The sequence below is a fragment of the Populus nigra genome, chromosome 10 (genome assembly GCF_951802175.1).
Source record: "Populus nigra chromosome 10, ddPopNigr1.1, whole genome shotgun sequence".
Classification (NCBI taxonomy): domain Eukaryota; kingdom Viridiplantae; phylum Streptophyta; class Magnoliopsida; order Malpighiales; family Salicaceae; genus Populus; species Populus nigra.
In genome coordinates, this window is record NC_084861.1 from 9549732 (window position 1) to 9563991 (window position 14260).

The 14260-nt window shown below is 35.2% G+C and overlaps 1 protein-coding gene across 1 annotated transcript; it reads left to right on the plus strand.

Moving 5' to 3' along the window:
• Positions 1–850: 850 nt before the first annotated feature.
• On the plus strand, positions 851–14260 carry LOC133705642 (uncharacterized). The gene is made up of 33 exons (XM_062130956.1): positions 851–1103; positions 1175–1236; positions 1337–1429; positions 1505–1676; positions 1873–1988; positions 2906–2992; positions 3093–3209; positions 3299–3362; positions 3481–3623; positions 5053–5100; positions 5176–5244; positions 5749–5824; positions 6800–6930; positions 7684–7743; positions 7854–7923; positions 8024–8088; positions 8165–8226; positions 8310–8433; positions 8510–8567; positions 8658–8770; positions 9398–9475; positions 9573–9635; positions 9783–9878; positions 9974–10083; positions 10703–10892; positions 11198–11312; positions 12113–12222; positions 12304–12381; positions 13032–13094; positions 13189–13320; positions 13505–13561; positions 13699–13779; positions 13885–14260. Exons 1-33 carry the CDS (start codon positions 980–982, stop codon positions 13933–13935), a joined length of 3078 nt encoding a protein of 1025 aa, XP_061986940.1. The 5' UTR covers positions 851–979; the 3' UTR covers positions 13936–14260.

Consider the following 14260-nt stretch of genomic DNA (forward strand, 5'->3'; position numbering starts at 1 on the left):
TTTGTGTTTAAAAAGTGTTATATCTTTTCAAAAAAGTCATCATATCTTCAAGCCAAATATATTATGTAATAAAATAAAATAAAAAAATTAATTTAATTCAATAATTCAGATAGTAAGTTTTGTGAATTAAATAGGATAACCATTACTTTTTTTTTTAATTTGATTTGTTTTTGGAATATACTAGGTAAATAGTATTAAACTGTGACCATTCTTATTCAATTTAATTTAAAATTAAAGTTAAGTAAATAATATAAATAAAGATTTTTCAAGTTTAAATTATTGTATTAAATTTAAGAATAATTCTGAGATATTTATATTAGTCTAGATGTTATTTTTACGTTTTTTTTTTTATATAATTCAAGCGATTGCAGTGAATAAACTATTTTGAAATTATAGGTTGAGCTAGTAAATTGAGAAAAATTGCACAATGACACGGATTTCAGGGCTAATCAGTAATGGAAGATGAAGATAACAATTGGGTACGGATGATCATAGATATTCTTACTCTGCCCTTGCTTAAAGCCATTTTCTATCAATTTTTGCTTGTATCTATCATAAATTCATAGGGTAGGTACCCTGCTTTAATTTTATGAACAGTGTCCATTAAATTAACTGCCATAAAAATGTTCACAATAACAATAACATATCTCAGCTTATATATATATATAAAAAAAAACCATTTTTATTTTGTGTTTTCCTCCCCCCTCGAGAATCATTTGGATTTGGTTTGAAACAAGAAGCAAGCAAATTGGCGGCGGAGCTAGAGCCCAACTCACTGTACTCTCTTAGGCCCACCTAGCTGAAACCCTAAAAAACCTCCACTACTATATATACAAACCGGAAACAAAATATTCTCTCTCTCTCTTCACTCACCCTCACCGCAAAAATCTCCTTTTGAGAGCGGGAAAAAGAAAACTCTGCTCTTCATTTCTCAACAGGTGAATTAGGTTTTCTTTTTTTTGCTGAATAATAAATCAAAATGGCAAACCTAATCGATAAAGATCAAGAATGGCTACTCAATTGCCTGAATGCCACTCTCGATCCTAACCAGGAAATCCGTTCCTTGGCCGAAGTTTCTCTTCGCCAAGCCTCTCTTCAACCAGGTCACTCCCCTCCTCTTCTCCCCTTTAAATCTCCGATATCAATCCAGTCTAATCGAACATTATTTCTTCAGGTTTTGGAGTGGCATTATCAAAAGTTGCTGCGAACAAGGAACTTCCTTTTGGATTGCGTCAGATATCCTCTCTTTTGAAACCTTTTTTTTCTCATAATTTTTTTTTAAATCTTCTTGTTCCTATATTTGATTTTTTTGGGTGAGAATTAACAAGATAATTACCTAGCTGCCGTACTATTGAAGCAATTTATCAAGAAACATTGGCACGAAAGCGAGGAGTCCTTCGAGCCGCCTGCTGTTGCAATTGAAGAGAAGGTAGTTATGGCCTTTTTTTAGATCTTGAAATTCATAAATTGAGGCCTAATTACTAGTTTATTGTTCTGTTATTAGGAAGTTATACGGAGCCTTCTTTTACCGTCGTTGGATGATTCTCATCGGAAAATGTGTACTGCAATTAGCATGGCTATTGCTTCGATTGCTGTTTATGACTGGCCTGAGAATTGGCCTGATTTATTGCCGTTTCTTTTGAAGTTGATTAACGATCGAACTAATGTGAGCGGAGGTAAGTCTCTGGGATGGTTGTGTGAAGTTTTTTAATTTGCGATTACCATACACATTCCAAGCAGACATTTATGAAAAACAAAACCCTGAAGCTCTCTTTTTCAAATTGAATCCTGACCTCGAAGATCTTAACAAGTGACCAGTTCTTTGCAATTTGACTTGAGAATGAAGGTGACATTTGATGTTGGAATTTGTAGTGCATGGAGCTCTAAGGTGTCTGGCTCTTCTCTCTGGGGATTTGGATGATACAGTGGTGCCAACACTAGTACCAGTTTTGTTCCCATGCTTGCTTACAATTGTATCGTCACCTCAGGTTAGGAGTTCTTCTCATATTTTGTTGCTTTTTCCAAAAGCATTATTTGATTGGTGTTAGTTTTTTTGCTGGCTATCCAATGGGAATTTTTTATGAATGGAAATGTGAACTTGTTCGAAGAAAAGGTGGGCATGCCAGTGCATGCTAAGTATATATGCTAGTGACCAAAGAATAGAGCAGGACCATGAGAATTGCAATTTCAACAGTATCACGGTGACCAAAGTGGCATGAGATTCCTTTGATGCCTACATGAAATACATGTACATGTGTTATGTTGCCCAAAAACAGTAACATACAAAAGTTCCCTGTTTTCAGTGATGCATTACTATTGCACCTTCATGGGATGTGTTGGAGTCAAACTAGCTAGACTTATGTGGCTTGGTGCACTCTTTGGTGTATGCTTATGTGTTCCGGGTTCTTTATTATTTTGTGGCCTGAAAGGAAAATTGATTTTTTTTTGTTTGTTAAAATCTTGGTGAATTCTGATTCGTAGGGTAAATTAGTAAGCAGCAAGTGGTATACCATGGCTGCATGGGAGATGTTACTCTTTCTGCATGTATGACTTCAAATTACTTGTGTAATTCTGTGGCCTGAAAGCAACAATGAAAATGTTGTGATGAAATCTTGATGACTTCTGGTTTCTATGGTGAATAAGTGGGTGATGGGTGACATACTGTGGTTTTCTTGAGAGATATTATTCATTCTTAAATGATTTGAAATTACCCATGTATCTCTTTTCTTCCATGTATTTCTCATAGATATTTTCAGGATTCTGCATCACGGTTTGGTATATGAGTAGACCCTAATTTTGTGTATGGAAAGTAGTCAGTATCAATCTGTTAAAGTTGCTTTCTTGATGGCAAAACCATACTCCTGTTCATCCTGTGGACTTACTATGTCAGAACCTGTTTAAGCAGAATTATGACAACTACTTGCGTATGAAAGCCCTTACAATAGTTTATTCTTGCGTGTCTGTGCTCGGGATCATGAGTGGTGTATATAAGGTATGTTTTTTACTTCTGATCTAGTTTCCACTTGCTTCAGATTGTTTTCTTTTTTAACCTGCTCTATCTTTTATTGAAAGATTAATACATTTATGTTCAGACAGAAATCAGTGCCTTGATAACACCAATGCTTAAACCATGGATGGATCAGTTCTCTGTTATCTTAGAACCGCCTATGCAACCTGAAGATCCTGATAATTGGAGCTTGAGAATGGAGGTTAATTCAGTCTTTTGATCTAAATCTTTGTCTATTATCCTTGTTTGTCGAAATGAGTTAGTGGCTGATATTAATTCTGTGCCCACTAGGTTTTAAAGTGCTTGAATCAGTTTGTTCAGAATTTCCCTAGCCTTACTGAAAGTGAATTCATGGGTATATGTTCATTTATTATGTTCAAAGCAGCTTTCTTTTCATTTATTTTGAAGTTCTGCCATTTGCTAATTTGTTATTTTGCATTTTCCCATCCAACAACCATGTTGTGTTATTGCAGTGATAGTTGGACCCTTGTGGCAAACATTTGTAACATCTCTAAGTGTGTACATGCGGTCATCAATTGAATGTACAGAAGATCCCTATGGAGATAGATATGACTCTGATGGTGCTGAGAAAAGTCTTGATGCATTTGTCATCCAGGTAATCGTATTAACATTTCTAGATTACTATATAATATGTACACATGCATATACACATATATGTAGATGCTCTTTAAGTTAAATATCAATGAAATTTTGCATGATGAAGTTTCAAATTGCCCTAAGATTACCAGCTGCGGGATAGATTGATTGATCACATGCAATGTGATTCATGTCAATGATTTTGCATGAATTGTCAGTTAAAGGTTAAAGTATAATATTATTTACTGCCATTTTCTTCTTTACACACCAAGTAGCCTCCTTGAGTAGGGATGGAAACAGGATCGGTACCTGTGAAAATACCTAACTTGAACCAAGGTCTATATAGAAAACCCGCATCCTAAGCCTGTTCCATCCCAAACTCTAACCCTCCCTGCTAAATGCCTAGTAAACTAATTAAAATGTTCATCATACATTAACTATAAAACTAGATGTCCACAAAAAATGACAATAAAAAGTAAATTGTTTGTAACTATACATGTTAATGAACAACAGAAGGAAATATCATCACACCAATATCTACTACTGCATTATATATTCATGTCTTTTATTATACTTTCTAAAACAAAATTATATAAATTTATATAACAATAAAAATATATATGATGTATGTCAGTTTTAGTCAGGCAGCTGTACCTAGCTCAAATACCCCATCAAAAAGCCTGCTGGGTTTTAACATCAAACTCCCAATTCATCCTAAATCCAATATAATTTTTTTTTCATCTAATCATATGTTTTTTGGTGGTTGTGTTTCGGGTGGAAACTTGGAAACATTATCTATTGGGGTTGATATTCACTTGGGAAAGGCTAGTACAAGTTTGGTCAAAGAACAGAAAAAGGGGGTAAATTCTCCCATTTATTATGCTAATAAATTAGAAAAAAACTGTGTTATCTGGCTAAATAGATGGTAAATTATGATGAATCAGCTTTCAAGTTCATGCTATTCAAGCATGTTGTCTGAAAAGAGTTGTACATGACTGCTTGTTTTAATCTGATGACAACAATAGCAGCAACTGAAAATAACTGTGTCATGGAATAATGGACAATCATGCTGGAAATTGTATGAATATTTTAGGGTTCCCAATCAAGAAGTCACAAAATTTACAATACTGGCCTGACATGTATTGGCTTGTTTTCCTTTTCTTTTCACCAAGGCAAGCTTTAAGTAGTCATGGAATGATGGTAAAGATACTGTTTTCTAGGAGTAGGTTTTGAGTAAACGATGCATGTGTTTTTACATGTATAATACTTTTGAGCATGTTTTGTTTGAAGGTTTTATGTCTGACTTTGGCCACTGATCATTTATCAATAGAAACAAATGGAATTTGTTATCAAGAACCTTTTGTTTTGAAATGCTCAGAACCATGCATGTATGTTCTGTTTTAGCTTTTCATATAGATGGTTCCTTACACGTGCTTTTGTATATGCAGCTTTTTGAGTTTTTGTTGACCGTTGTGGGCAGTGCAAAATTAATGAAGGTGCTGTTCAAAGTCTTTGATTTTGTTTGTGCCGTCTTTTTTCTACATTATGTTTATGAAACCTAGTTAATGCAGGTAGTTAAGAATAACATCAAGGAGTTGGCATATTACACTTTAGCTTTCCTGCAAATGACAGAACAACAAGTAATTTTCTACAACATATTCCCGTTATATGTCCTTGTTTTGTTGTGTTACTTAATGGTGATTGTGGATAAATGCATTTGTTTAGATATATGCAGATGTTTAGGTAGAGCATGATTTGTCTATTCCCTGTCAAGGGAAGGACTCTTAATCAAAACACTTTTATATATATATATATATATATATATATTTACAAGGAAGTGAGGCATTTGTGTGGCCTTGGGCCACCACAACTAGCCTGCCACTACTTAAGGATAGCTGTGCTGGATCCCTCCTCACGAATTTGCACCAAGTAGGCTAGCCCTTTACTTTACCCACAGGCCTTTCAAATGGTACCACAAGAAGGGTGAGTAGCGGCCATCTGAGGGCAAGAGTTGAACCATGACCTGGAATACCACTGGCTTTCGACTTACCATGGCTCCTAAACCCTTTAGTGCTATCAAAAATGCCTTCCTGTTCAGGTTTTTTTTTCCTGTTGCTCACCAGTTCTACATTTGGATTATATAGGTTCATACTTGGTCAAGGGATGCAAACCAATTTGTTGCTGATGAGGATGATGCTACTTATAGCTGTCGTGTTTCTGGTAAGTAGTTTTTAACCGAATTGGCTGCTACTAGTATTTCTGATAATTATGTTGCAAAAGTGCAACTAGCAACGAATTTGAATATGTTGGTCTAATTGCTCATTTTGGGGAATAATGAAACAACAGTAATCAAGGAATTCCAGACAAATTTAAAGCAGCCTAAAAGAAGGAATTTTGGACAATTTAAAGAAGCTTTAGAAATAGTAATGAAGATTCTTAGAATTATAACCAAATTTACACTCGCAGATAAAGCATGATCTCAGTTAATGCAACTACTGGTTGAGAAAACACATTGATGGAATATATGCAAGGTGCAAAATGACTCTCAGAGTGTTGAGGCAATCTGGTCTTAATTTTTCTTGGGTTTTGATTGACATGTTCTGTCTTCAGCATTGCATTGAGCCACACCAAACAAACACGTGGAAAGAGTTTGGTTTGGCTTTGGGTTTTGTTGAAAAGTATTTTTGGGATGAACTTAGGAGATCCATCCCCAACCTCTCATAAGCATGGAGTGGCAAAACAGAGGAAGATACAAACAGGGGGTCAATTGGGATTTGAATGGGTGTTTAGATAAACTTATCTTTTGATAGAAGTTCTGTTATCTATAAATGTTTTGAAATTTATAGCAATGCATAGTTGAAAATATTTTAATTTCTACATGTTGATTGACTATGTGAATGGTACAATTTTTTACTTGCTGTCCTTTTCGGCATTGTGTGCAAGGGTTATGAGTACTGATGTCAAATGGTTTTACTGGAGTTTAGTTATTACTGCTTTCATCTACTTTTCTACAGATGTAGGATTTTAGTCCAATATGGAGCTTTGCCAATGGGTATTTAACCCAGCGGTACTTGCTTCTATAAAGTATGGGATGGGACAGGTCTTAAGTTTGAGTCCCAGTAACTACCCCTGCCACTTAACGAATGAAAAATCATTAGGTTTTTGTTGATGCTCTTCACCATCTTAAATCTTTAGGTGTACTTTTGCTAGAGGAGGTGGTGAATTCTTTTGGCAGTGAAGGAATTTATGCTATTATAGATGCCATGAGAGAGAGATTCAATGAGTCTGAACGAGAAAAGGCTGCTGGTTCAGCAGCTTGGTGGCGAGTAAGTAAAGGTTTTGCCTTTCTTTGTATTTATTCCATGAATAGTTCAATTTGCAATTTATGGCCAATGACCTGTAGTTGGGGCTGTAACACTTCTACTTCCACTGAATCTCTCCCTTTTAATATTTTTCCTTTGCATTTAGAATGAATTATATATATATATATATATATATATATATATATATAATTCTAAACCACCTCGCGAAGTATTTTGTGCTTGAATTTAGTTTTAATCTTTCAAGATTGTTTCTTGACTTGCGTTTCTTGTGGTATTGTATTACTTTCCCTGTGGAGAAAATGATTTCTTTGATTCTCTCTGTACAGCTCCGACTCATTTAATAAACCTTAAATTTACTGCATAAGGGCGTGAGCTATTTTACTGCACCTGTGATGGCAGTATTGTCAAATTGTTGTCTTTTGCCATCCGTATCTCCAGTGAAGTTTCTGGAATGAGTCTGTGTGGTCTCTTTTATTTTATTTTACTCTTGGTATTTGGGAAGTGAAATTTCATGCTCTTTTTTCTTCACTTTAAGTGCACACAAGAGACTTCCTCAGGATCCGAATGTTTGATCTGGTCAACTGATTTGCTCCAAAATATTTGCTGCTATGTAGTTTCACATGCCTGCATATGATCTGTGTGAAAGACTTTGTTCTGTAGTTTAATCTAATACTTTATCCGTCATTTCAACTGTATTTTCTTTTCAGTCATCTTACCTTTTCTGTTGATCCATCTTGACATGGTAAAATCTGGTAGATAAGGGAGTCCATCCTCTTTGCTTTGGCTGATCTCTCAGACCAATTGCTTGATGCAGAGGTATTTCTTTTGACATCACTTATTGTTGTGTTCTGATAAGCATGGTTGGAAACCACTTTTGTTTTATGTGGAGCATATGATTTTTTCATAGTGTTCACTTTATTTTATAGGCATCAGGGATGATCAGTGTGAATTTAGGAAACCTTGTAGAGCAGATTGTCACTATAGATGTTGGAACAGGTATAAATCTGTTTTCTTTCTTCTGTTTTATTTTGTGCCAATACTTGTTCGGCTTGTTCATTTACAGGCACAATTTTTGTGCAATTATTTTGTTTTGCAGGGGTGCATGAATATCCCTTTCTTTATGCACGTATTTTTACATCAGTTGCTAAGTTCTCCTCTGTGGTAATTATACAATATTTCCTTGTGTTACTAAGTTTACATTGCCTTTAAAAAAATATTAATTTTTAGTATCATACAGATCAGCCATGGAGTTCTCGAGCATTTCCTCCATGCTGCTGTCAAGGGAGTTGGCATGAATGTGTAAGCATCCATGATTACTTAAAAAAAATTACCTTTCTTTTTAAGAGTGATAAATATCTTTTGACAAATGTTTATCCTAGCAGGCCTCCACCTGTGAAGATGGGTGCTTGTCAGGCACTTTCTCAACTCCTGCCTGAAGCTAACAAAGAAAATATTCAGCCTCAACTGATGGGCTTGTTTTCATCTCTCACAGATCTTCTTCATCAGGTAATTCTGCAAGAAGATTTCTTCAATACTATTGCTGAATGTACATTTATTAGTTCTGTTTGATTCTGCTTCATAGGCATCTGATGAAACATTACACCTGGTGCTTGAAACACTGCAAGCATCTATTAAGGCAGGTGGGTATGGACATAATTGTAAATTATTCTGAAGCCTTTCCAGTTTCTTGCCTATCTGCAATCTCAGCTTCTGTAGTCGTGAAATTGCAGTTCGTGAAGCAGCAGTATCATTCGAGTCTGTTGTCTCACCTGTAGTTCTTAATACATGGGCATTGTATGTTTCTGATCCTTTTCTCAGTATTGATGCCATTGAGGTTCTGGAGGTATTGATATTAAATTTCTTCTTCTCCTAATTTTTTAGTTTATTAGGGAGAAGTGTTACAGCTGTCAGGGTATCTTGATTCACTTTCTTCACATGTGCTTATTGTTTATGTGCAATATTTTCTTCTTGTTTTGTTTCTATTTTATTTGTCAATTATTCACATTTCATGGATGTGATTGACTGTTGAACATAATTGGTGAATTTGTGATTTATTATTTATATGCCTTTTGATATTCTGAGTTAGCCTGATGAATTAATATCCAAAGGCAAGCACAGATATAAATATGATCACGGGTGAGAAAAAATTGAAATTATTAGTATCTATTTTTATCCATGCCAGTGCCCATTTTAAGTCCCAAGGACATTAAAAGGGAGAGAGTAGGCCCATTCTGTTTTTGATCTGTGAGCTAGTTGATCAACTGAATTCTAAATATCTTTAAAGTCTACAAGTCCTTGCGAGGTTTTAATGTACCAGAGGTGGTGGTGCCCCTCTGACTTTCTGAATTGATCTTGCTTGGGGTGATATCTTTTGGGGCTTTTACCTTGGCTTTGATGATTGATGGTATCGAGTTCACTTATCTGTTTAGCAATGCTTAACTAATTGTATACTTTCAAAAAATTTGTCCAGGCCTTGAAAAATGCTCCTGGTGGTATTCATCCATTGGTTTCTCGAATTTTGCCGCATATCGGACCAATATTAAATAAAGTATGGTTGTAAAAGCTATGTTAAACTAAATTGTGTTGCAATTCTTCAATAGTGATTTAAAGCACTTGTTTTTCATGTCTTTCCATGGTCATTATAGCCTTACCAGCAGCCTGATGGATTGGTGGCCGGATCACTTGATTTGGTGACTATGCTATTAAAGGCAAGTCAATCCTGATGAGGATAATATTATGCATCTATAAATCTATCACACCACACTTATTACGTTGAACATTCTCTTTGATCTTTGAACCCTCTTTTCATCATGAGGCATGCTCTGCTAATTTCATTTTGTGGTAGCATTATGCAGAATGCTCCAAGTGACGTCATAAAAGCCATATATGATACTTGCTTTGATGCTGTTATTCGAATAGTCCTTCAAAGTGATGATCACAGTGAAATGCAGGTTTATTTTTTCCGTAGACATGTATTTAATTTTCGTACTTGTATTGTATATGGATAGTGTAGAAATGACTTAATTTTTGCTGCATCATTGACTAGAATGCCACACAATGTCTGGCTTCATTTATATCCGGGGGGAGAGAAGAAATACTTTCTTGGGCTGCTGATTCTGGATTCACAATGAGAAGTTTGCTTGATGCAGCTTCAAGGTTGGTTATATTTTTTGTACATTTTTATTTATTATGTTTATTATTCTTCTGAAACCTTGAGGAATTGCATTAACTTTTATCAGTTGTTTAAGTTTGTTAGATTCTAAGTACTCAATGCCTTGATTCGTGTGTTCTGAAGGGAAAAGATGGGCTGATTCTTATTGGGGATCTTGTTGCTTCTGTGTTCTATTTCTAAGTTGTGTAACTGCTCTTTCCAACATAAAAAAAAATTGGAGTTTGAGATAAGCTCATGCAAGACAAGTTCTTTTCTGCCATGAGTTAGATGAAATCGAAAAAATATCTTAAAATTAGATTTAACATATTAAGCATAATTTTTTATATAAATAATAAGGCCGATCATGAATGCAGATTGGCATAGGACAACAGATTTCCTAAACTGAGATACCTGGTTGCTTAGCACATTTAAATTTTTTTCTGGTCCATTAATGGAATACTGACATCTAATTTTGTAAAATGTACATGTAATTTTTCTTCTCAGTGACTTCATGGTTTCTTGATGGTACCCCATGTAGAACTTTATGACAAAATGATTCTCGCAGATCATGAACTTTCTGTACAATTTTGTTTCTTAATGCTAATTAAATTCTTGGGTCTGCAGGCTTCTCGACCCTGGTATGGAAAGCTCTGGATCTCTTTTTGTTGGGAGTTACATTTTGCAGCTTATTTTACATCTACCATTGCACATGGCAATGTATATCCGAGATCTAGTTACTGCTCTTGTTAGACGAATGCAGTCAGCTCAAATAGTGGGGTTGAAAAGTTCATTATTGCTTATTTTTGCTAGATTGGTACGTGGCCTTCAATATTCATTACTTCGGTTTGTGTCAACTCAAACTCTTAAGTGTCAACTTTCTGTTGCCAACTAGGCCAATGATAAAAGATATTGTCAAATAATCATTCTTGCTAAGCTGACAATCATTTTACTACTAATTGGGCTTCAATCATTTGCCTTGCTTGAAAGTTTGTGAATTGTTCTATTCTCTTTTATTGACACCCGCTGCTTTCTTATTAGCTGCTATGGCCAAGATTTCACAGGCACTTCATTTGGTTTTCATGGATTGACTTTAGAACGTTATGCTTGTTTAAAACACAGGTCCATATGAGTGTTCCTCATGTTGAACAATTTATTGATATGCTGATTGGTATACCAGCTGAAGGCTATGAAAACTCCTTTGTTTATGTGATGTCAGAATGGACTCAGAAGCAAGGTAAGTATGCTTCCCATTTACTTGTGCTCCTATTTTACAGATATGTTAAGGTGACAATGCTATTCTCTTGGCCACGCATTTCTAATCTACATTCATTTTTTTTTATTCTGTCCTCTCTGTCATTGTTTTCTAGTGATAACTTTTAATTAATCAATTTCTGTTTGAAATATTGCCTGTGCAGTACTCGCCTTGGCTAGATTTTAATGTTGAATTTGATTTGATAAATTGATGGAATCATAATATTTAAGCAGGATTATTTTGATTTTAATTACCAAATTTCATTTAAATAATATGGATTAAGCAAAAAGAGTACTGATTCTAATCGTTTGAATCTCAAAGTAGTATTCATGAGTCCATCTAAGTTGTTTGTCTGAATTCCATCCTTTCCCAAGTTTCATATTTAGAGGATTGGAAGGAACTTAATACCTGAAGGCTTGAATAAAATCATAAATGGAAGGATAGTGAAACTTTTCACTACCTGCATGGTAGCCATTACCTTTGCATATATTTTTCCAGTATGTGCTAGTTGTTCAGGTTAGTGGGTTTTTTTGTTTTTTGAGGTCCTCTTTTGAATATTTTAATGCGCTTGATTTACAATGTCTGAGGGTTCAATTATCTTGCATTCAACTTATTTATATCTGGATGAACTAATTATAAAACCTGTCTTGTGTCTTTGTTTTTGATGAAGCATAATGTCTGCAACTAATTTGTAATGTTTCTGTCATTGTTTTCCAAGCAATCAATGGTAGTCAAAATAAACTTACATTGATTTTGAACTCCAACTTTTTGATTGAATGTAGGCGAGATTCAAGGGGCTTATCAAATTAAGGTCACAACCAGTGCTTTGGCCTTGTTGCTATCCACTAGGCACGCTGAATTGAATAAAGTTAATGTGCTAGGACATCTAAAGGTCCATCCATACCATTAAGCTCTGAATGCACATGTTTATGGATGCATGCTTGTTTTAAGAACTTACTCTTTTTATCAATAGTCTGCTGCAGGAATTACCACTCGGTCAAAAGCTAAATTGGCCCCTGATCAGTGGACTTTAGTGCCTCTTCCTGTAAAGGTACCTATGAATCTAAATTGATGACATTGAATCTTTTGGATAGAAAGTTATCCATTGGCAAGAATTTCAAAATTATTTGTGAACAGAAGTCAATTGCTTTCTTATCTCACATTCACCATATATCTTAACACTCCTATTCATTTATAAATCACAATTGGTGTTGCTTCCACAAAAACATGTACTGTTCTTTGCAATGTTTTTGCAATTTAACTCATAGCAGTGTTCTATACAAGATTTTGAGAAAGCAAGCTCCTCCCTTCACACTAATTTTTCTTCTTTCCAAAAGGACCAGTTTTGCAGATATCCTCTTTTAGCTTTATCATCATCTAGCAGATTAACCCTTAAAAAAATATGAATAATGTAATTCTTCTTCCTTTCCATAATGTCCCATATGCAAAAGAAAAATATTATTTTCAAATCTAAAAAAAATAAAACTCTATAACCAATATGTAAAGGATAGATTACATAGTTTAAAAGGGAAAAAAAACATGGTCTTGACTATAGCTATTGGTTTGTTGCATTTTGTGGTATTTTTATTTTCTTAGGTAATAAATTTAAACCAAGAGCGCGCAATTTTACTTTTCTGTTCAAAGTTTGATTGGTATATGTGATCAACTATTTGGGCGCTTTCCTTGTCCTGTTTGCTACAGATATTGGCTTTGCTGGCAGACACCGTGATTGAATTCCAAGAACAGGCAATGGCTGATGATGAGGTAGGGGCATCATTTTCAGGTTTCCTTGATGTCATTGTCCTCGTAGCTGCAAGGAATATGACTCTTTTAAGGTTTGAGCTAACTGTTGTGGCAGGAGAGCGACTGGGAAGAAATTCAAGGAGGGGTGGCAGAGTCTAATGATAGTTTGCTGTCCTCTGCTGCTGCTCCATCATTCGGCAGAACTACATATGGCCAACTTGAAGCAATGGCGAAAGCATATAATGAGGTGAATTGATGAAATTTTTCCTGTTCTTTTGTTGTATTTTCCTCGCATCATGTTATTTTATATTTTCTTCTCTCTGATGAGAAATTCCCTATTCTTTCGTTGTATTTTCCTCACATCATGTTATTTTATATTTGCTTCTCTCTTTTACTTCTCCAATACTGACCAAATTTTTGTGATATTCAAGAATGAAGAGGATTGGGATGATGATGATCTATTGAGTGTTTCCGATCAGCTCAATGGGGTAATTTTCAGCATTATCCTTTTTTTTTTTTTTTGGGTGGGGGGGGGGGGGTGTGAATTTTCAATATTTTTTCTTCAAGTTCTTTGAATATTTGAAGTGTCGCATACAGCTTTAATTTCTTGAAATATTCCTAGCAGATTAACTTGGTAAATTATCTTGCGGACTTCTTTGCAAAGTTCGTTCATAGCAACAGACAGCTGTTTGATCATCTTTGCCAGGTTGACTTACATTCCGGTTCATGCATTTGAGTCATATTCTCGACAATTTACTTTAGCATTCATGGAAGGAATTGAAAATCCAGTTGTTTTGGTTTGAAATTGCAGAGTTTGGCACAGGCTCAACGTGATGCTATACAGACATTGCTACGATGCTGAGCTGCGTGTTTGGGGTTCCATGGATAGGGTTTTCTTATGTTTGAAAGAGTTGAGTTTGAACCTGGGCCCTTTATTGTGGGGGAGAGCACAGCTGCTAATGAGGCCATGCTTCCACCACACCAGGGTTGATTATTGGGTGCTAGGGTTTTTTTCCTTTGCTTTTTGTTTTTTTCCCCTCTTTGTTGGGTTGGGGGCGTTCGGGTTGATTCTATTCATTGACTGAGATAACTTCCACCAGTTGCTTTGTAAAGCTAACGTGTCACTTTATTTTTAATGTATATACTTTTCTTTTCATGTAAAGTTTGATTCTTGTTTCAGAAACTTA

Coding starts and splice junctions, on each gene's coding strand:
- LOC133705642 (XM_062130956.1), top strand. CDS start 980: ATGGCAAACCTAATCGATAAAGATCAAGAATGGCTACTCAATTGCCTG. Junction 5,101..5,175: donor GCAGTGCAAAATTAATGAAG/GTGCTGTTCAAA, acceptor TAGTTAATGCAG/GTAGTTAAGAATAACATCAA. Junction 8,771..9,397: donor ATGCCATTGAGGTTCTGGAG/GTATTGATATTA, acceptor AAATTTGTCCAG/GCCTTGAAAAATGCTCCTGG.